At 46.5% G+C, this 22,500-nt stretch overlaps 3 protein-coding genes across 3 annotated transcripts in view; 1 reads left to right on the top strand and 2 right to left on the bottom strand.

The window, feature by feature from the left end:
• Positions 1-3,557, top strand: part of eno3 (enolase 3, (beta, muscle)) — a 24,388-nt gene extending 20,831 nt beyond the window's left edge. The window contains exons 9-14 of the mRNA XM_065950587.1: positions 1-38; positions 127-203; positions 299-423; positions 2,730-2,838; positions 3,149-3,207; positions 3,292-3,557. The exon at positions 1-38 is cut by the window's left edge and continues 160 nt beyond it. Coding sequence (XP_065806659.1) covers positions 1-38; positions 127-203; positions 299-423; positions 2,730-2,838; positions 3,149-3,207; positions 3,292-3,361 — 478 coding nt within the window. The 3' untranslated portion in view covers positions 3,362-3,557. The remainder of the gene's footprint in view (positions 39-126; positions 204-298; positions 424-2,729; positions 2,839-3,148; positions 3,208-3,291) is intronic.
• A 170-nt stretch (positions 3,558-3,727) lies between these two features.
• On the bottom strand, positions 3,728-6,956 carry LOC109976319 (zinc finger protein 239). The gene is made up of 2 exons (XM_065950601.1): positions 6,797-6,956; positions 3,728-4,975 (listed from the first exon to the last, which is right to left on the bottom strand). The coding sequence occupies exons 1-2, from the start codon at positions 6,881-6,883 to the stop codon at positions 4,307-4,309; spliced, it is 756 nt and encodes a 251-aa protein (XP_065806673.1). The 5' UTR covers positions 6,884-6,956; the 3' UTR covers positions 3,728-4,306.
• A 5,142-nt stretch (positions 6,957-12,098) lies between these two features.
• Positions 12,099-22,500, bottom strand: part of camta2 (calmodulin binding transcription activator 2) — a 22,017-nt gene continuing 11,615 nt past the window's right edge. Inside the window, 13 exon segments of the mRNA XM_065950880.1 lie at positions 12,099-15,545; positions 15,694-15,768; positions 17,009-17,202; positions 18,371-18,391; positions 18,498-18,569; positions 19,222-19,426; positions 19,511-19,692; positions 19,924-20,141; positions 20,223-20,459; positions 20,537-20,810; positions 20,936-21,014; positions 21,679-22,229; positions 22,408-22,495. Of these exon segments, the coding sequence (XP_065806952.1) occupies positions 15,491-15,545; positions 15,694-15,768; positions 17,009-17,202; positions 18,371-18,391; positions 18,498-18,569; positions 19,222-19,426; positions 19,511-19,692; positions 19,924-20,141; positions 20,223-20,459; positions 20,537-20,810; positions 20,936-21,014; positions 21,679-22,229; positions 22,408-22,495 (2,251 nt within the window). The 3' untranslated portion in view covers positions 12,099-15,490.

Genomic DNA, 22,500 nt, shown 5'->3' with positions numbered 1-22,500 from the left:
GGGAGACCTGTACCGCAGCTTCATCAAGGGATACCCCGGTGAGAAGACTCTACCTGTCTGTCTCTACCTGTCTGTCTCTACCTGTCTGTCTCTAACCTGTCTGTCTCTACCTGTCTCTCTCTTTAGTTCAGTCCATCGAGGATCCATTTGACCAGGACGATTGGGAAAACTGGTCCAAGTTCACTGCCTCCACAGACATCCAGGTGAGACAGACAGGCAGAGAGAGAGAGAGACAGACGGAAAACAAAAGACTTGTTATTAATGTAACTCTTTTATGTGTTTGTTTTGAACCAATCAGATCGTTGGAGACGACCTGACGGTGACCAATCCCAAGAGGATCCAGCAGGCCGTTGACAAGAAGGCCTGTAACTGTCTGCTGCTCAAAGTCAACCAGATCGGCTCTGTGACCGAGTCCATCCAGGCGTAAGACACCTGTCTGTCTGTCCATCTGTCTGTGTCTCTACCTGTCTGTCTGTCTGTCTGTGTCTCTACCTGTCTGTCCATCTGTCTGTGTCTATACCTGTCTGTGTCTCTAACTGTCTGTCTGTTTGTGTCTCCACCTGTCTGTTTGTCCATCTGTCTGTGTCTATACCTGTCTGTGTCTCTAACTGTCTGTCTGTCTGTCTGTCCATCTGTCTGTGTCTCTACCTGTCTGTCTGTCTGTCCATCTGTCTGTGTCTATACCTGTCTTTTTCTCTACCTGTCTGTCTGTGTCTCTACCTGTCTGTCTGTGTCTCTACCTGTCTGTCTGTCCATCTGTCTGTGTCTATACCTGTCTGTGTCTCTACCTGTCTGTCTGTCCATCTGTCTGTGTCTCTACCTGTCTGTCTGTCTGTCTGTCCATCTGTCTGTGTCTCTAACTGTCTGTCTGTGTCTCTACCTGTCTGTCTGTCCATCTGTCTGTGTCTCTACCTGTCTGTCTGTCTGTCTGTCTGTCCATCTGTCTGTGTCTCTACCTGTCTGTCTGTGTCTCTACCTGTCTGTCTGTCCATCTGTCTGTGTCTATACCTGTCTGTCTGTGTCTCTATCTGTCTGTCTGTCTGTGTCTCTACCTGTCTGTCTGTCCATCTGTCTGTGTCTCTACCTGTCTGTCTGTCTGTCTGTCTGTCCATCTGTCTGTGTCTCTACCTGTCTGTCTGTGTCTCTACCTGTCTGTCTGTCCATCTGTCTGTGTCTATACCTGTCTGTCTGTGTCTCTATCTGTCTGTCTGTTTGTGTCTCCACCTGTCTGTTTGTCCATCTGTCTGTGTCTCTACCTGTCTGTCTGTGTCTCTATCTGTCTGTCTCCACCTGTCTGTCTGTGTCTCTACCTGTCTGTCTGTGTCTCTACCTGTCTGTGTCTCTACCTTCCTGTCTGGTCCAATCTGCCTGTCTGTGTCTCTACCCATCTGTCTGTGTCTCTACCTGTCTGTCTGTCCATCTGTCTGTCTGACTGATTGTCCGTTTACTGTTTGAGCTAAAATGTAACTTTTTCTTCCTTCACCCTACCTGTCTCCCTCCCTGTGTACCTGTCTGTCTCTCCTCCCTCCCTCCATGTTACCTGTCTGTCTCTCCTCCCTCCCTCCATGTTGTTACCTGTCTGTCTCTCCTCCCTCCCTGTATGTTGTTACCTGTCTGTCTCTCCTCCCTCCCTCCATGTTGTTACCTGTCTGTCTCTCCTCCCTCCCTGTATGTTGTTACCTGTCTGTCTCTCCTCCCTCCCTGTATGTGGTTACCTGTCTGTCTCTCCTCCCTCCCTCCATGTGGTTACCTGTCTGTCTCTCCTCCCTCCCTCCATGTGGTTACCTGTCTCTCTCCTCCCTCCCTCCCTCCATGTGGTTACCTGTCTGTCTCTCCTCCCTCCCTCCATGTGGTTACCTGTCTGTCTCTCTCCTCCCTCCCTCCATGTGGTTACCTGTCTGTCTCTCCTCCCTCCCTGTATGTGGTTACCTGTCTCTCTCCTCCCTCCCTCCCTCCATGTGGTTACCTGTCTGTCTCTCCTCCCTCCCTCCATGTGGTTACCTGTCTGTCTCTCCTCCCTCCCTGTATGTTGTTACCTGTCTGTCTCTCCTCCCTCCCTCCATGTGGTTACCTGTCTGTCTCTCCTCCCTCCCTGTATGTTGTTACCTGTCTGTCTCTCCTCCCTCCCTCCATGTGGTTACCTGTCTGTCTCTCCTCCCTCCCTCCATGTGGTTACCTGTCTCTCTCCTCCCTCCCTCCATGTGGTTACCTGTCTGTCTCTCCTCCCTCCCTGTATGTTGTTACCTGTCTGTCTCTCCTCCCTCCCTCCATGTTGTTACCTGTCTGTCTCTCCTCCCTCCCTCCATGTTGTTACCTGTCTGTCTCTCCTCCCTCCCTCCATGTTGTTACCTGTCTGTCTCTCCTCCCTCCCTCCATGTGGTTACCTGTCTCTCTCCTCCCTCCCTCCATGTGGTTACCTGTCTGTCTCTCCTCCCTCCCTGTATGTTGTTACCTGTCTGTCTCTCCTCCCTCCCTCCATGTTGTTACCTGTCTGTCTCTCCTCCCTCCCTCCATGTTGTTACCTGTCTCTCTCCTCCCTCCCTCCATGTTGTTACCTGTCTGTCTCTCCTCCCTCCCTGTATGTTGTTACCTGTCTGTCTCTCCTCCCTCCCTCCATGTGGTTACCTGTCTGTCTCTCCTCCCTCCCTCCATGTGGTTACCTGTCTCTCTCCTCCCTCCCTCCATGTGGTTACCTGTCTGTCTCTCCTCCCCACCTGTCTGTGTTCCAGGTGTAAGCTGGCTCAGAGCAGTGGTTGGGGTGTGATGGTGAGTCATCGCTCCGGAGAGACAGAAGACACCTTCATCTCTGACCTGGTGGTCGGACTCTGCACCGGACAGGTACGCACACAGACAGGTAGAGAGAGAGAGAGAGACAGGTGGAGATAGAGACAGATATGAAGAGAGGAAGAAATGTAGAGAGACAGGTAAACATACAGACAGGTGAACAGACAGACAGAGGGTCAGACAGGTAAACATACAGACAGGTGAACAGACAGACAGAGGGTCAGACAGGTAAACAGACAGACAGGTGAACAGTCAGACAGGTAAACAGACAGACAGGTGAACAGACAGACAGGTAAATCACTACATTGATTTAAAGGTACAATGTGAACCTGTCTCACTGACCACCTGTCTCTCTCTCTCTCAGATTAAGACTGGCGCCCCCTGCAGGTCGGAGCGTCTGGCCAAGTACAACCAGCTGATGAGGTGAGCACTTCCTGTCCTTACACACTTCAAAGTAAAAGCACATAAAGGATCAAACACCTGACCTCTGTGACCTCTGACCTTTAGGATCGAGGAGGAGCTCGGGGACAAGGCCAAGTTCGCCGGTAAAGATTACCGCCACCCAAAGATCAACTAAAGCTCCGTCCTGACTTCCTGTCTGTGTCGTCATGACGACTCATTGTTGACCTTTGAAGCCCCTCCTGTCCCCTTTCTGCAGGGGGGGGTTAGAGGTCAAAGGTCACAGTGGGTTAGCCCCGCCTTCCTGACTGTAATTCCATTAAAGATGTTTTCTAAAAAAAAACAGAATAAAGAACAAAACATGAAACTCAAAACTTTCTTTCATTGTCAACAAACCAACACATCCACCGTCTGTATGAAACATGGACGTGGTGTCAGTGAAGCCAAACAATGGAGGTCTCCATCTTAGAAATGCTCAACCCTCTCCCTCAACATGGAGCACTCCTGTAGCATTCTGGGTAAATTAAAGCTCCAGACGAGAAGCTGATGTTTGAACTTCACTTTTATTTCCTGCAGCCATTTTTAACAAATCAATGAATCGACCAATCATCTGGAGGAGTTTTTATTCTACAGATCCAGACACATGAACAGAATCAAAACAGAAGTCAAAGATCATTCAGAGGAAGTCGATAAAAAAATAGAAACAGAAACGCTGCAAAATGAAACAAAAGAAACGAGGAACGCAGCAGAAGAAAAGATGGTTAGTCATCGTTTCTGGAGTTTGGGTAAAACTTTTTAATACAAACAAAATGATGACGAAAAACTTTTCATGAAGACAAAACCTGCCCGGTGTTTACCTGAGAGGGGGAGCGTTCAAATACTGTTTTAAAGGTCTGAGTCCGCGTCTCAGTGGACCAGGTTCGTCAAAACAAATCATGAATAAATATGAAAAATGTCAAATATATTCAGAAACTAGAACGGATCATATCAGTGACTATGGCCTAACGGTTATGACGCGCATCCCATGTACAGAGGCAACAGTCCTCCGGTTCGAATCCGACCTCGGCCCTTTTGCTGCATGTTGTTGCCATGGTAACAAATCAGCAAACAGCTGTGAGAAGAGTTAAAAGTCCCCTGTGTGACATCGTTTGTGGAGGTTCAGGCTGCCTGACGCGGCGTACGTTTTCCCACACTGATCACACCAGTACGGTTTCTCTCCGGTGTGAAGGCGGCGGTGGACTTTCATGGCGCTCCCTCGAGCAAAATGTTTCCCGCACACATCGCACCAGTACGGCTTCTCTCCGGAGTGGATGCGCAGGTGACGGATCAGAGGACTCCGTCTGGTGAAGGACTTCCCGCAGTGCTCACACTCGTGCGGTTTCTCCCCGGCGTGGATGCGTAGGTGGTACTTCAAGGCGGCGGCGTTGGTGAACGTTTTCCCACACTGATCACATTCGGTCTGCCTCTCTCCGGTGTGGATGTTCTGGTGAGTTTTGAAGTGGCCCCTGTGTGAGAAAGTGGCCCCACACTGGTCACAGGTGAACGGTTTCTCTCCGGTGTGAATGCGAAAGTGGACTCTTAAAGAACCCGCTCGAGCAAACGCTTTCCCGCACAGCCGACAGCCGTGTAGTTTCTCTCCCGTGTGAACGCTCTGATGGTTCTTCAAGTGAGTCAGACGAGCAAACGTTTTCTCACAGAGGTCACAGCTGTACGGTTTCTCTCTCTCTGTCTTCAAAGACGTCGATGTTTGGAAGGATGTGTCACTCTGCGGTTCTTCTTTTCCTCTCCATATCTAAACCAACAGAAACAAACACACAGGTTAACATTTAAGAAATCAACGCATCAAGACAGAAGCAAAAAAAACAACAACTCCAGTTTCAAATATTAAGCTAACTCTAGCAAGAATATTACCTAAACACATGATCACAACACACAATGATAAAAGTATCTTACTCTCTGATCATTAAGGAAACATGTTGAAGTGCTGGCTTCTCTGACAACAATGCAGCAGCCAGTATGTCCTCCTTCTAACTTTACATTCTGCTCCTGAATGCTCTGGATTTGTTTGGACCAGAGAATGTAGCCGGTTTTAAGCCGACCCCCCACACGGCCATTTTGGACGCCCCTCGGTTTGTCAGATATGAGAGCAGTTATCAGGTCAACAGGTGTTGCAGCGATGGAAGCGGTCAAGAGAAGTGGTTCAGATAGAAGTGATTGTACCCGACCTAAAAAGCCTCTGCATGTTTCTAATAAGCTCCACGAGCAGAAACGTGCTCAAACTAGGATCAATATTGGAGATGCTTTTGAAAAATGGAGAGAGGTTAGAACACAGAAAGGTTTACAGACCCATGCAGAGCTGGATAAACACTGAAGCTTCAGAGTCCACCACATGGTGACCTGAGTGAGCATCCACTCTAGAGAGGAGGGGGGGGAGACAGCTCTCTATGATATTTAGAATTTAGACTGTAGTACCCATTTTAAACACTAGGGGTCAGAGTTACATACTGCTCCTTTAACTTCAGCGTTCAGGTTGGATCAGTTACACTACGTGTAGGACAGCAGAGTCCAGGTGGCTCAACGGGTCAAAGAGAGGAGACCTGATCCTCACAGATCCTAACAATCAAAACCACAAACAGAACCCTGTTAGAGCCTGAGAGGACTTCCTCTGTGGGAGAAAGCTCTCACAGGACAGGGGGGGAGGGGGGGGGGGGGGGGCAGGCCCTCTCAGCCTCCATCCAGACAGGAAGCTTAGTTACAAAGTGTTCAGTAAGTGGAGTCCGGACTCACAGGGAAACACTAAGAACTGTCCGCTCCGCCCCCAGCTCTGTGCGGACCAATTAAAAAGCTGCTTTCAGAGACATGTTCTGCTCTCTGTGACGTTTAGATGGAGGCGGAGCTGAAGCCTCTGAATGTTGGAGAAGGAGCCGCCATGTTGTTGTCTACCTTTACCTGAGGGGGAAACCTTTGGGTGTGTTGGAATTGTCCCTCCTGTCTCCTTCACTATCCACTTCACCTTTAACCTCGGGGAAAAGGTCATGAGGTCAAGGAAAGATGTTAGGAGAAGTCATAAAGGACTTAGGGAAAGGCGATCTCGTTGCTCTGACAATCCGACCACATTTCCACTAGGCCACGTCATTAAATGTGACGGGCCGGCGGAGGTTGATGACGTGGGTCTGCCGTGTTGAAACTACAATGTTCAGATAATGGATAAAAATGTCTCTTATCTTTTATCTCTTTACGATCATCGTTCATGTTCCTGAACGGTCGGATGACGTCATATCTCATCTCCTTTCCTAAAGGATGGTCCAGTGTATCCTAAAGGAGGTTATAAAGGAAGCATTGACCCACCTTTCCTTAACTTTTAGAGAATTCAAACGGCTCTTATCATGGCCGCCACTGAAATGCTTCCAGGGTTAAAGGTGAAGTGGATCGTGAGAGGAGACAGGAGGGACAATTTGAACGCACCCCTAATCTCTTCTCTAAGTGACGTCATGACGATACACGGGAACACATGATAAAAAAACGTTTTAAATATATTATAAAATCTTTAAGGTTCAAACACCGAGCCGCCACACACGTCCTCGTGTTTGAAAATGACGTCACGAAGTATTACCTGAACGTCGGTTCCTTTGGTGCACGAGGCCGGTGTGTTCTGGTTCTGGTTCTGTGCCGGGTTCGGGTTCGGGTTCGGGTTCTCCATCCCGCTCTGCTCTTCTCTCTGCAGGATCACATTCAGGATTCTTAAAGCCGGGTCACGTGGCAGTTCCCGTTGAAATCCCGCCGTTTATCGCGAGAAGCCCACCCCTTAGTAACGGTAGCTAAGGCGGCGTTTTTCATCCCTCATGGTTTTTTGGCAGCAGGGGACTCGAACCTTCTGTTTCAGGGTGGGAGTTAGTCAGGAGTGTGTGTGGGGCAGTTTGGGAGGAAGAGGAAGAGGAAGAGGAAGAGGAAGAGGAAGAGGAAGATGAAGAGGAAGAGGAAGAGGAAGAGGAAGAGGAAGAGGAAGAGGAAGATGAAGAGGAAGAGGAAGATGAAGAGGAAGATGAAGAGGAAGATGAAGAGGAAGAAGAGGAAGAGGAAGAGGAAGAGGAAGAGGAAGATGAAGAGGAAGAGGAAGATGAAGAGGAAGATGAAGAGGAAGAGGAAGAGGAAGAGGAAGATGAAGAGGAAGAGGAAGATGAAGAGGAAGATGAAGATGAAGAGGAAGAGGAAGAGGAAGATGAAGAGGAAGATGAAGATGAAGAGGAAGATGAAGAGGAAGAGGAAGAGGAAGAGGAAGAGGAAGAGGAAGAGGAAGATGAAGATGAAGACTTGAGGCTCCTCCCTCTATTACCATCTCAAGGGGACATTCTCGGTTCAGGGTGGTGGACAGAAGAACAGCGAGGACATTAGCAGGGGACCCTCAACCTCCCTGTGGATGTCCCTCTACCTGGAGCAGAGCACCTGGGGCCAATACGTCTGGAGGACGACCCATCCCCGTTGAGGCCCCTAACCTGGGAACACTACGGGGGGAAGTGTGTGTCAGTGTGCCCAGTGTGTCACCTCAGGGTGCCCGGTGTGTCACCTCAGGGTGCCCGGTGTGTCACCTCAGGGTGCCCGGTGTGTCACCTCAGGGTGCTCGGTGTGTCACCGCAGGTAGCCGAGACAGTCGTCAAAGCAACCTGGATCCTTCACAACTTTCTGAGGTGGAGTGATGAAGCAGGAGCACCATCTGGTCCTACAGAAACATCTGCTGCACAGAGAGGCCGTCACTGTGAGGAACCAGTCCACTGCTGGCCCGGTCCCCAGAACCACAGCTGGCCCGGTCCCCAGAACCACAGCTGGCCCGGTCCCCAGAACCACTGCTGGCCCGGTCCCCAGAACCACAGCTGGCCCGGTCCCCAGAACCACTGCTGGCCCGGTCCCCAGAACCACAGCACACTGTAACATGTTTCTGAGCGAGACCAGCTTTGACTAACTATATTGATGAAACAACAGCAGTAACTAATTACTAGGTGATTAGACTGAAAGCTCTAGAGATCAGTGAAAATGTGACGATGGTCATCTGGCGCCCCCGTGTGACCTTTGGGGGTCACTGTGTATATAGATGGAGAGGAGAAACGTAATCAGTTCACTTTTTTTACATATAGGGGTTTTTAAATCTACATTTCAGAAATTATTTTAGTCTGTTTTTTTATCTTTTTCCCCAAAACAAATTTTGTAAATATATTTTCAATCATTCTCTACTATAGAATATTTCTTTATAATCAGATCTCTCAATCATTCTCTATATAGTCTATGCAATTTCTTTAATTCTCAATTTTTCTCTGTAAATAAACCTGTAATTACAGCATGTGGAAAGTTTAATTTGTGTAAAGAATTGTCTATTATTAAAATGTTATATGATAACTTAACAAGGCTTTTGGGATCTTTTCTGAAAAATGTTTGATTTCATGCTGCTCACAATCATTTTACAATCTATTAAGTATTCCAACCATGCATGAGTTCTCATTTAAAGAACAAATTGAGTGGCTACATTGTAAGTTGCAGTAATGACTGCAGGTAATAATAAACTATATCCATGTTTCCAAGATAATTAATATCACACAAGCATTTCTGTTGTATTGTCATCACACGCCTAAATATAGAGCATAAATATAGAATATAAATATAGAGCATAAATATAGAGCATAAATATAGAATATAAATATAGAGCATAAATATAGAATATAAATATAGAGCATAAATATAGAGCATAAATATAGAACATAAATATAGAACATAAATATAGAATATAAATATAGAACATAAATATAGAATATAAATATAGAGCATAAATATAGAGCATAAATATAGAATATAGAGCATAAATATAGAGCATAAATATAGAACATAAATATAGAATATAAATATAGAGCATAAATATAGAGCATAAATATAGAATATAAATATAGAACATAAATATAGAGCATAAATATAGAATATAAATACAGAGCATAAATATAGAACATAAATATAGAATATAAATATAGAGCATAAATATAGAGCATAAATATAGAACATAAATATAGAATATAAATATAGAGCATAAATATAGAGCATAAATATAGAATATAAATATAGAACATAAATATAGAGCATAAATATAGAATATAAATATAGAGCATAAATATAGAACATAAATATAGAACATAAATATAGAGCATAAATATAGAACATAAATATAGAATATAAATATAGAACATAAATATAGAGCATAAATATAGAATATAAATATAGAACATAAATATAGAATATAAATATAGAACATAAATATAGAGCATAAATATAGAATATAAATATAGAACATAAATATAGAATATAAATATAGAACATAAATATAGAGCATAAATATAGAACATAAATATAGAACATAAATATAGAACATAAATATAGAGCATAAATATAGAACATAAATATAGAACATAAATATAGAACATAAATATAGTAAATGTAAATTGTTTATAGTCTGTCAAACAGTGTGACTAATGACTGCAAGTATGGTAAATATACAGAAGGTTTATTTCATCAACAATAATAACAAAACAATAGAATGAATCATTTCAAAAACAAATTAAATAAAGTGCCTTTCTATATACATACAGTTTATACATTGCCGTTTGACACTACACACAGTTATTTGACACGAGTCACAAGATCAAATCAGTTCATCTGGGAACAGATCGGTGGACTCACTCTCCAAATTCTATATCAAATAAGGCTTGTTGAAAGCGAAGCCTCACCATGGCTTGCATTCGGGGTTCAAGACGATCTAATGTGGGCGCCAAGCTGAGGAGGTAGAGTTCATTTTCTGTATATTTTGTCAATCCTTGGTCTAATTTATTTAAAATTTGAAGTTGATATGAGGTCATTTCCCTTGGAGTTTCTTGAGGAGAGGACACTGGACGTGGTAGTTGTTGAAAGGCTCAGGGGAAGACTTGGTGAAGATGTCAGTGAGGGAGGCGGCTGATCGGTGGTGAGTGTGGATACAAGGCTTTCTTCTATCGAGTCCTCACTCTGGTCCTGTATGAAATTGAAAATAAAACCCAACACAGCACTTATTAGAACATTTAGTATTGAGCTATGAAGTGGCTGGTGAATTTGAACGTTTATCTGTCAGTGGCTGGTCTTTCAATTTTTAAAAGTACATTTCTAACCCTAGTCCGTACATACACACTGATTTCTGCAAGACACATTCCTAATAGCCTATAATTAGGCCTCCCTCTCTTTGCTCTGAACAAATGATTAAGAATAGCTGTGGCAGACTGATCAAAGTTGGAGGATTATAAGGCTCAAGGAAGGATAGGATGTCCTCTTCTTCACACCACCCTCAGCACCACCCCTTCTCCTGCTCTTCTCTCTTCTCCTTCTTGTATTTATCTCTCAGATCGTTCCATTTGTTACTGCATGATTTTAGCAGAAAGACCAGATGGACTCCTTTCTATGAATGTTGCTGTGTGGCAATAACAAGCTGTTCAACTGGTACTTTCCCGTTCTCCATCTTGGTTGGTGTCTGGGCACCGGTAACTAGGGATGTAGGTTACTAGGGAAGGAACACTCGACTCGTCCTGATTGGTCAGCTGACATCGCTTGACGTCACCCAGCGCTTTTCTGAAAAGTTGAAATAATTCAACTGAAAAAGGCGTTATCCTTTTTCCATAAGCATGTAAACTGTTATTCTGAAAGGTTGTATCAAAGACACTACAGAAGGGGGGGGGGGGGGGGGGGGGGGGGCTCTTTAAATACAGAGTTAGTTTGTGTGTCTTGTTCAAGTGGACTGACTCTTGATGTTCCATTTCGCCGTCAGCAGGGGGCGTAGTGCTGCTTTCTGTTGGCTGCTTCATGGACAGTCAGTGTGTGAAGGTTGTCCTTTAACACACACACACACACACACACACACACACACACACACACACACACACACACACACACACACACACACACACACACACACACACACACACACACACACACACACACACACACACACACACACACACACACACACACACACACACACACACACACAGAGCTCGCTGGAGGGATCTATGTCTAGGTTGACTTTGCTTACTGCCTCCGTGACCCGACCTCGGAGAAGTGGAAGATAAGGATGATCCTGTGGAAGTCTGTTCCAGCATCTCGGACCGCAACATTGAAGAGTTTATTACACCAGCATTACATTTCAAATGTCAGGAGAGAGAGAAACCAAACTACTGGGACCAGTGTGGGAGAAGTTTTGGAGATGCTTCATCTTAGAAGTTTCACCTTCAGACTCACAGGGGAGAGAAACCATACAACTGTGACAGTGTGGGAAAGCTTTTTCACAACATTCTTACCTCAAGAGACACAGCATTGTTCACACTGGAGAGAAACCACACCACTGCAGACACGGTGAGAAAGCTTTCAGAACTCTGTCAGACCTTAGGGTACATGTGCGGATCCACACCGGAGTGAGACCAGACAGCTGTGAGGAGTGTTAGAGGAAATGTACTCCGCTGAAACAACCATCCACACTTAAGGTCTTTACTAATCAGGGTGCCTGCAAATATCATGATTGTATACACACTGGAGAGAAACCACACAAGTGCCAATACTGTGGGAAAACATCCACATCACCTGAAGCACTTAAAAACTGAAGAGAAACCATACAGCTGTGCAGCATGTGGGAAGACCTTCAGCTCTTCATCGGCATACTGCAGACATAAACTCATCCAAACGTGTCTTCCTGTGAGATCTTTGACACTGTCTGTAGTCACTTCCTGTGCCTGTCTGTAGTCACTTCCTGTGCCTGTCTGTAGTCACTTCCTGTGCCTGTCTGTAGTCACTTCCTGTGCCTGTCTGTAGTCATTTTGTGTGGTTTCAGTGTCGGTCCAGTTCCAAACAAAGACACGAGCAGGACAAATGCAAACGGCTGATTTATTCATCTGACTCACAGAAAGCTGTATTTCATGTGAAAGGATTTGAAATGTAGAACAGTTTATACAAACTCATGCAAAGCATCACTGCAACAGCCAAAGAAGAAGAAACTGAAGAAGAAGAAACAGAATTAACAGTAGAAGAAGAAAAAAACAAGTGAAGATGTGTTTCTGGTCAAATTGAAAACAAGCCAAAGACAAACGTGTCAAACACCTGCCGATGAGGAAATCATGCTGGGCTCTAGAGGCTGTGGTTTCCATGACAACAGCCCAGAGTCATTCAGTCTGTTCACACTTGTCAAACAAAACAGGAAGTCTGTTTTAAGTTTTGACGTGTGACGGTGAAAACGGCGTTGTTGTCCTCAAAGTTGCCAGACGTACGGTTAAAAGGGAAACCCCCCCCTCCCCCAACCCCCCCATGGTCTGACCTGTGACATCATCAGACCAGAAGTGATGTCAGAGTTACATCACGGTCCTCTGCAGTGTTTCCTAAGAGGAGATATGAGGCCGCGTGCAGCTCAGCTGTGCTCTGATTGGCCGATTTGTCCTTGTGTAGTGTCTCCCAGGTCTCTTTTGAAGAACTTTATTCTGCGTCACTTCCTCTTGAGTCTCTCTGTAGTCTTTTTTGTTGTTATTTTTGAGATAGGACAGCTGAAGAGAGACAGGAAATGTTGGGTGGACAGAGTGGGGGGATGACATGCAGCAAAGGGCAGAGGTCAGATTCACACCCACGCCGAGGAATATAGTTTCTGTACATTGGGCGCATGACAAAACCACTAGGCTATTGGCGCCCAAACTACAAACTGTAGTCCAAATGTCTCTCTTTGTAGTCCTTTGTGTCTCTTTGTAGACCTAATGTGTCTCTCTGTAGTCCTTTGTCTCTCTTTGTAGTCCTAATGTCTCTCTGTTGTCCTAATGTCTCTCTGTAGTCCTTTGTCTCTCTTTGTAGTCCTAATGTCTCTCTGTAGTCCTTTGTGTCTCTCTGTAGTCCTTTGTGTCTCTCTGTAGTCCTAATGTGTCTCTCTGTAGTCTTTTGTGTCTCTCTGTAGTCCTTTATGTCTCTTTGTAGTCCTTTGTGTCTCTCTGTAGTCCTAATGTCTCTCTGTAGTCCTTTGTAGTCTTTGTAGTCCTAATGTCTATTTGTAGTCCTAATGTGTCTCTCTGTAGTCCTTTGTGTCTCTTTGTAGTCCTAATATGTTTCTTTGTAGTCCTAATGTCTATTTGTAGTCCTAATGTGTCTCTCTGCAGTCCTTTGTCTCTCTTTGTAGTCCTTTGTCTCTCTTTGTAGTCCTAATGTCTCTCTGTAGTCCTTTGTGTCTCTCTGTAGTCCTTTGTCTCTTTGTAGTCCTAATGTCTATTTGTAGTCCTAATGTCTCTCTGTAGTCCTAATGTCTCTCTATAGTCCTTTGTGTCTCTCTATAGTCCTTTGTGTCTCTTTGTAGTCCTAATGTGTTTCTTTGTAGTCCTAATGTCTATTTGTAGTCCTAATGTGTCTCTCTGTAGTCCTAATGTCTATTTGTAGTCCTAATGTGTCTCTCTGTAGTCCTAATGTCTCTCTATAGTCCTTTGTGTCTCTCTGTAGTCCTTTGTCTCTTTGTCGTCCTAATGTCTCTCTGTAGTCCTAATGTCTCTCTGTAGTCCTTTGTGTCTCTCTGTAGTCCTAATGTCTCTCTGTAGTCCTAATGTCTCTCTATAGTCCTTTGTGTCTCTCTGTAGTCCTAATGTCTCTCTCTGTAGTCCTAATGTCTCTCTCTGTAGTCCTAATGTCTCTCTGTAGTCCTAATGTCTCTCTATAGTCCTTTGTGTCTCTCTGTAGTCCTAATGTCTCTCTCTGTAGTCCTAATGTCTCTCTGTAGTCCTAATGTCTCTCTATAGTCCTTTGTGTCTCTCTATAGTCCTTGGTGTCTCTTTGTAGTCCTAATGTCTCTCTGTAGTCCTTGGTGTCTCTTTGTAGTCCTAATGTCTCTCTGTAGTCCTAATGTCTCTCTATAGTCCTAATGTCTCTCTGTAGTCCTAATGTCTCTCTGTAGTCCTAATGTCTCTCTGTAGTCCTAATGTCTCTCTATAGTCCTTTGTGTCTCTCTATAGTCCTTGGTGTCTCTTTGTAGTCCTAATGTCTCTTTGTAGTCCTTTGTCTCTCTCTGTAGTCCTAATGTCTCTCTCTGTAGTCCTAATGTCTCTCTCTGTAGTCATAATGTCTCTCTATAGTCCTTGGTGTCTCTTTGTAGTCCTAATGTCTCTCTGTAGTCCTTGGTGTCTCTTTGTAGTCCTAATGTCTCTCTGTAGTCCTTGGTGTCTCTTTGTAGTCCTAATGTCTCTCTCTGTAGTCCTAATGTCTCTCTGTAGTCCTTGGTGTCTCTTTGTAGTCCTAATGTCTCTCTGTAGTCCTTGGTGTCTCTCTGTAGTCCTAATGTCTCTTTGTAGTCTTTTAGTGTCTCTTTGTGGTGAAATTGTCACGGTCTCAACTCTACAAAAACGTTTATATTTTCCTTTTGGGTTTGTTGGCCGTCTCATGAAACAGATGTTCTAACAATCGTTAACATTGAGATTGTATTGGTTTAAACACGAGGTATCCAAAGAAGCATCAATGATTACATCCTCAGTCTGAGGTCAGAGGTCAGAGGGGTTCCTTAAGACTCGACCTTACAGTCAGCACACACACAGTCACACACACACACACACAGTCATACGGTCACATTAACAGTTCATGCTGTAATAAATAAAAACATCCATAGCATCTATAAAGTCCACATGAGAATATATATTTAGATTTCTATACGTTTGTAAATATGTGATTGTGTTTAAATAGATTTAAAGTACTTTGTTAGACTCATGTACACACCACCAACATCTCATTTCTGATTGTTCAGACCACCCTCAAACTGTCTCTCAGTCCTCACGCCACAACAGCAAAGGATTCTGGGAGGCAGAGAAACTGGTTTTACCCTCAGCTGTGTCTCTCAGGAGGGACGAGATGGAGGAGTGTGTCGTCAGATGATGTGGACAGACAGACAGACAGACAGACAGACAGACAGACAGACAGATATATAAAAATTCAAAGAGGAAGAGGAAATGAAGAAACAAGTTTGGGTGTGGGGTAAGGCACCCGTCTGTCTCTCCTCCGTCGCCCGTCTGTCTCTCCTCCTCCATCAACCGTCTGTCTCTCCTCCTCCGTCGCCCGTCTGTCTCTCCTCCTCCGTCGCCCGTCTGTCTCTCCTCCTCCGTCGCCCGTCTGTCTTTCCTCCTCTGTCAACCGTCTGTCTCTCCTCCTCCGTCGCCCGTCTGTCTCTCCTCCTCCGTCAACCGTCTGTCTCTCTTCCTCCATCGCCCGTCTGTCTCTCCTCCTCTCCTCCTGGATGAAGTGAGTTAAATTTTTAGGTGGTCAGTCCTCTCCTCTCCAGCTCCCTCGTCTGCTTCAGCTCTTTGATCCTGCACACACACACACACACACACACACACAACAGGATGCATTAAACACACACACACACACAACAAAAAGTGTGTGCGTGTGTGTGTGTGTGTGTGTGTATATGCGTGTGCATGTGTGTGTGTGTGTGTGTGTGTGTGTGTGTCTGACCTGTGTCTGCAGCGTCTCAGGAACCTCATGATCTTCCTGGCTGCCTGGTCCTGTTTCTTCGTCAAGAACGACCCCCTGATGGAAAATCAACAACAATCATCACTCAACTCAAATTCTATAACGGAGGATTAGGGACACGTTAAAATTATTATTTTTTTTTAATTTCCGAGAATACAGTCGTAAATTTCCGAGAATAAAATCGTAAATTTCCGAGATTAAAGTCGTAAATTTCCGAGATTAAAGTCGTAAATGTACAAGATTAAAGTCGTAAATGTACAAGATTAAAGTCGTAAATGTATGAGATCAAAGTCGTAAATGTACAAAATCAAAGTCGTAAATGTACAAGATCAAAGTCGTAAATGTACAAGATTAAAGTCGTAAATGTACGAGATCAAAGTCGTTAATGTACAAAATCAAAGTCGTAAATGTACAAGATCAAAGTCGTAAATGTACAAGATTAAAGTCGTAAATGTATGAGATCAAAGTCGTTAATGTACAAAATCAAAGTCGTAAATGTACAAGATCAAAGTCGTAAATGTACAAGATTAAAGTCGTAAATGTATGAGATCAAAGTCGTTAATGTACAAAATCAAAGTCGTAAATGTACAAGATCAAAGTCGTAAATGTACGAGATCAAAGTCGTTAATGTACGAGATCAAAGTCGTTAATGTACAAAATCAAAGTCGTAAATGTACAAGATCAAAGTCGTAAATGTACGAGATCAAAGTCGTAAATGTACGAGATCAAAGTCGTTAATGTACAAAATCAAAGTCGTAAATGTACAAGATCAAAGTCGTAAATGTACGAGATCAAAGTTGTAAATGTACGAGATCAAAGTCGTTAATGTACAAAATCAAAGTCGTAAATGTACAAGATCAAAGTCGTAAATGTACGAGATCAAAGTCGTAAATGTACGAGATCAAAGTCGTTAATGTACAAAATCAAAGTCGTAAATGTACAAGATCAAAGTCGTAAATGTACGAGATCAAAGTCGTAAATGTACGAGCTCAAAGTCGTAAATGTACGAGATCAAAGTCGTAAATGTACGAGATCAAAGTCGTTAATGTACAAAATCAAAGTCGTAAATGTACAAGATCAAAGTCGTAAATTTACGACTTTGATCTCGTAAATTTACGACTTTGATCTTGAAATAAAAAAAATAAAAAAAATGTGTGTGGCCCTAATCCTCTGTTGCAAATTCAGCCACAGCTATCTAGGAATGTGAAAGATTAAAGATTAAATGACATCATCTTAAATTACTAGATGGCTGAACGAACTGATGTGATTGGTTGGTGATTGGTTGGTGATTTCTTACTTGATCTTGGGGTTGTGGCTGGCCGCTCCTCTCGGCGCCTGTTTCAGCCTCTCATACTCCTTGTAGCTGCGGTAGTACTGCTGGATGAGGACGGCCGCACGCCGACTCTGCTGGAAACGCTTCTGCTCGTAGTACGACCGGAACTTAGACTGGATCAAGATGGCCGCCTGGGTCATCTTCTTATAGAGAGCGTACTGAGGAGACAGGATCCAGGTGTTAGGAAGCAACAACGTGTCAGACTGTAGGAGCAGAAGAAGAAGAAGCTCTGAGGACGACCAATCAGCTGTTAACTGAGATCAGCTCGGAACCAATCACATCTGTGACTCCTCCTCTTCAGGACCTGAAGACACACCTGTAACGCCCACTTTCTCTGTGAGCGCGCTCAGTGCCTACACATCACACACACACACACCGACTACACATCACACACACACACATCGACTACACATCACACACACACACCGACTACACATCACACACACACCGACTACACATCACACACACACACCGACTACACATCACACACACACACACCGACTACACATCACACACACACACACCGACTACACATCACACACACACACCGACTACACATCACACACACACACCGACTACACATCACACACACACACCGACTACACATCACACACACACACCGACTACACATCACACACACACACCGACTACACATCACACACACACACCGACTACACATCACACACACACACCGACTACACATCACACACACACACCGACTACACATCACACACACACACACACCGACTACACATCACACACACACACCCACCGACTACACATCACACACACACACACACCGACTACACATCACACACACACACCCACCGACTACACATCACACACACACACCGACTACACATCACACACACACACCGACTACACATCACACACACACACACACACACCGACTACACATCACACACACACACCGACTACACATCACACACACACACACACACACCGACTACACATCACACACACACACCGACTACACATCACACACACACACCGACTACACATCACACACACACACCCACCGACTACACATCACACACACACACCGACTACACATCACACACACACACCGACTACACATCACACACACACACCGACTACACATCACACACACACACACACACACCGACTACACATCACACACACACACACACACACCGACTACACATCACACACACACACCGACTACACATCACACACACCACACACACACACCGACTACACATCACACACACACACACACACACCGACTACACACACACACACACACCGACTACACACCACTCCAACTACTGTCACACATATTACCTTCAGAGCTATCCATGTTAGCTAGCAATGAGAGAGAGAGAGGTGAAGAGACACAGCAGGTTAATTCCGTGTTAGTGACACACACACACACACACACACACACACACACACACACACACACACACACCTGTTTGTACTTCCTGTAGCATCTCTGGATGACGGCTGCAGCCATGTCCTGCTGCTCCTTTAACCTTCGACCCTGCAGAGACAGAGGAGGCAAAATTCAAACTTCACCACCCGTGGACTCTGCACAGACACACGTATCAGAACGTGCTGTAGCCTCCAGGGGGCGCTTTGACATCGAGTGTATACTGTGGTCGGTTTGAAAATGACAAGCTCCCGCTCCTGCATGGAATAGCTAAAATAAGATTTATTTTAGGACAGAGTTTACTACTTCCAAGAAGGTGATGTCATCAAGAAAACCTGGTTGTCATGGTGATGGATTTGAAGGGTGTGATAAGATGGAGGAGGAGGAGCAGAGGGTTTGGTGTCAGCAGTGTGTTCTCCCTCACAAATGTTTTTACGACTTTGTTTTCCTGCTTTAGTTTTCCAAGAGCCCAGATCATCTCATCGTCCAATCAGAGAGGACCGTTAAATGACCTAATGTTGTAGTTTCAGATTTCACCACTAGAGGTCACTATTGTTATCTGAGCTGTAGATGATGCTGTCAGCTTGTACACACATTAGAGTTTGTGTTTGTGGACGAACGTCCAACACTGCAGGGAGACAAACGCTGCTCTCTGATTGGTCACATTAGATGAATCCTACGTCTCCATGGCAACCAGAGCTTCAACAGAGCTGCTGACACAGGAAGCTGATGTGTGTGTGTGTGTGTGTGTGTGTGTGTGTACCTTGTAACGTCTGAAAGCGTTCTGGATGATCCTGGCGGCCTCGTACAGCTCCCTCTGCTCGCCGTCCGTCAGTGTAAGAAGGGCGAAGTCTCTCTCCATCTTCCCATTGGCTGAGGCGTTCAGGAACTCCGCCCAAGCTGCAGAGGAGGGGGGGCGGAGCCTCTGGAGAGCCAGAGCGCTGAGGGGTGACGGGGGGCAAACCCGCCTGCGAGAACACACATTCATCAGTTTGTGATAATACCCATAATGCATTGACTTCATGCAGAGGGTATTTAGGGGCGGGGCTTACCTGGGCGGGGAGTGTGTGTGGGCGTCCACCGTGTCCAGGTACGTGGCCAGCCATGTGTCCTGTATGGCTGGGTTTTCCCGCCTCTCTCGGAGGGGTGACTCCGCCCCCCTGGGGAAGTCCTCCTGCTTGATTCGTTCGGGGGTCGCCTCGATGATTTGCTCTGCCAGCGTTGCCATGTCAACCTGACGTGTAAAGAGGGTAACCATGGAAACAGGAATTCATGATCTGGGGTTATGGAAAATTTCACAAACACGGCAGCAGACGTGAACACGACTGAGACCCGAGCCGGGTGGAACAAGAGCAGCTTGTGTAACTATGGTAACAACATCTCATGAAGACAAACCACACAGCCCGCTGACCACGACCACGACCACCTTCCTCCATGTTTGTTTATCCTGTGAAGTCACATTTACCTGCAGCACCTCCTCCTCCAGGTACTCCTCCTCCTCGCCTTCATTCTCGGCGTTCTCGCTGTAGCTCAGCAGCTGCTCCTCCAGCGTCGCAGCCATGTGAGCTCGCCGCCCGCCAGCCGTTCGAGTGTGCGGGTACGTGTGGCCGGGGGAGGGGGGAGAGGCGTTCTCGTAGTCCATGAGGTACAGAGGAGAGTCTCTGGAGCCGCACGGGGTCAAACCTGTGACGTTCATTTAAAACAATAAGTGCCACAAACAGGAAACAGGCTTTTATTTTGAAAAACCAAAGGTACCTGTGTTACCTGTGCTCAGCCCGGCATTAGGCTCCTCCCCCCCACATAGACACAGGAGGGAGAGAGGACAGGGGGAGGGAGGAGGGGGGAGGGAGGGGAGACAGGCAGAGAGGAAGATGAGGAGGAAGGAGACGAGAGGGAGGAGGGGGGAGGTGTCCATGGGGGCGGGGCCACTGGAGTAGGCGGAGCTTGGTGAAGGTGACGAGGGGTCGCTGGGGGAGGGGAGGCTGCTGGAGGAGCTCAGACCTGCAGGAGGAAAGAGGAGACAGCCAATCAGAATGTGTAAAATCAGGTCACATGACTGAGCAGCAGGTGAGTGTTACCTGTGTCCGGGCTGGTGGAGAGCGGAGATGGGGGCAGCTGCGGTTGTGGCGTCACTGCTGTCGCCATGTCATCTGGAGGTGTGTTCGTGTCCCTGGGTGTCATGTGTGTGTGCGTGTGCAGCTCCTCAAGCGCCATGGCGAGGCGGGTGTGTCCGCGGGAACGAGCCACGGCGAGCGGCAGTCGGCCGAGCGAGTCAGGAATCCCCAAAGCCGAACTGTTCCATCCGTACAGGAGCTCTGCTGCCCTCTGGTGGCCAAGAGCACACGCCCACATCTAGAAGACGAGCACACACGCGTTAAACACATATTTTGAGGTGTGTGTGTGTGTGTGTGTGTGTGTGTGTGTGTGTGTGTGTGTGTGTGTGTGTGTGTGTGTGTGTGTGTGTGTGTTTGATTTACCAGCGGCGTGCAGGAGAAGTGGTCGATGTTGAGCGGGTCGACCTCCTGCTCCAGGTCCAAACTGTCGCTGTTCACACTCCTGCGTCAGAAAAACATGTCAGGGTGTCTGTTTGTTTTCTGTGTGTGTGTGTGTCTGTGTGTGTGTGTGTGTGTGTGTGTGTGTGTGTGTGTGTGTGTAGTGTGTGTGTGTGCAGTGTGTGTGTATGCAGTGTGTGCAGTGTGTGTGTATGCAGTGTGTGCGTGTGTGCAGTGTGTGTGTGCAGTGTGTGTGTGTGTGTGTGTGCAGTGTGTGTGTGTGTGTGTGTGTGCAGTGTGTGTGTGTGCAGTGTGTGTGTGTGCAGTGTGTGTGCAGTGTGTGTGCAGTGTGTGTGTGTGTGTGCAGTGTGTGTTGTGTGTGTGTGTGCAGTGTGTGTGTGCAGTGTGTGTGTGCAGTGTGTGTGTGTGTGTGTGTGTGTGCAGTGTGTGTGTGTGCAGTGTGTGTGCAGTGTGTGTGCAGTGTGTGTGTGCAGTGTGTGTGTGCAGTGTGTGTGTGTGTGTGTGCAGTGTGTGTGTGTGTGCAGTGTGTGTGCAGTGTGTGTGCAGTGTGTGTGTGTGTGTGCAGTGTGTGTGTGTGCAGTGTGTGTGCAGTGTGTGTGTGTGTGTGCAGTGTGTGTGTGTGTGTGTGTGTGTGTGTGTGTGTGTGTGTGTGTGTGTGCAGTGTGTGTGTGCAGTGTGTGTGTGTGTGTGTGTGTGTGTGTGTGTACCTCCAGTGGATCAGAGTGTGTATCAGGTGTGTGTATCCCTGTGCAGCAGCCAGGTGGAGCAGCGTCATCCCGCGGTGACGCACCGAGTGATGAAGCCTCTCTCCTCCTCCTCCGTCCCAACGTCCTCCCTTCATCATTCGCTCACACACTCCCACAATCCTCCTCTCAAACCACTGAGACGACTGACACACAGACAGGTGGAGAAACAGGACAGGTGGAGAGACAGACAGGAGGAGAGACAGACAGGTGGAGAGACAGACAGGAGGAGAGACAGACAGGTGGAGAGACAGACAGGTGGAGAGACAGACAGGTGGAGAGACAGACAGGTGGAGAGACAGACAGGAGGAGAGACAGACAGGTGGAGAGACAGACAGAAAAGAACACGTCTCATTATAAGGAGAACTAAGAGAATTGTTATGTTTTCTTGGGTTTTGCATGATGATGACGGAGCTGCACGCTGCGCTCTCACCCTGACGGAGCTGCACGCTGCGCTCTAACGCTGACGGAGCTGCACGCTGCGCTCTCACCCTGACGGAGCTGCACGCTGCGCTCTAACGCTGACGGAGCTGCACGCTGCGCTCTCACCCTGACGAGCTGCACGCTGCGCTCTCACCCTGACGGAGCTGCACGCTGCGCTCTAACGCTGACGGAGCTGCACGCTGCGCTCTAACGCTGACGGAGCTGCACGCTGCGCTCTAACGCTGACGGAGCTGCACGCTGCGCTCTCACCCTGACGGAGCTGCACGCTGCGCTCTCACCCTGACGGAGCTGCACGCTGCGCTCTAACGCTGACGGAGCTGCACGCTGCGCTCTCACCCTGAC

Source organism: Labrus bergylta, chromosome 22, assembly GCF_963930695.1.
Source record: "Labrus bergylta chromosome 22, fLabBer1.1, whole genome shotgun sequence".
In the NCBI taxonomy this organism is placed as follows: Eukaryota; Metazoa; Chordata; class Actinopteri; order Labriformes; family Labridae; genus Labrus; species Labrus bergylta.
The sequence above is the reverse complement of the archived record's forward strand: the minus strand, read 5'-3'. Positions and strand labels throughout refer to the sequence as shown.

What these genes read in the sequence shown, in the direction of transcription:
- LOC109976319 (XM_065950601.1), bottom strand. Translation starts at nt 6,883, where the DNA reads ATGGAGAACCCGAACCCGAACCCGAACCCGGCACAGAACCAGAACCAG. An exon ending in CCAAAGGAACCGACGTTCAG is followed by an intron (nt 4,976 to 6,796) that starts GTAATACTTCGT and finishes CTGTTGGTTTAG; the next exon opens with ATATGGAGAGGAAAAGAAGA.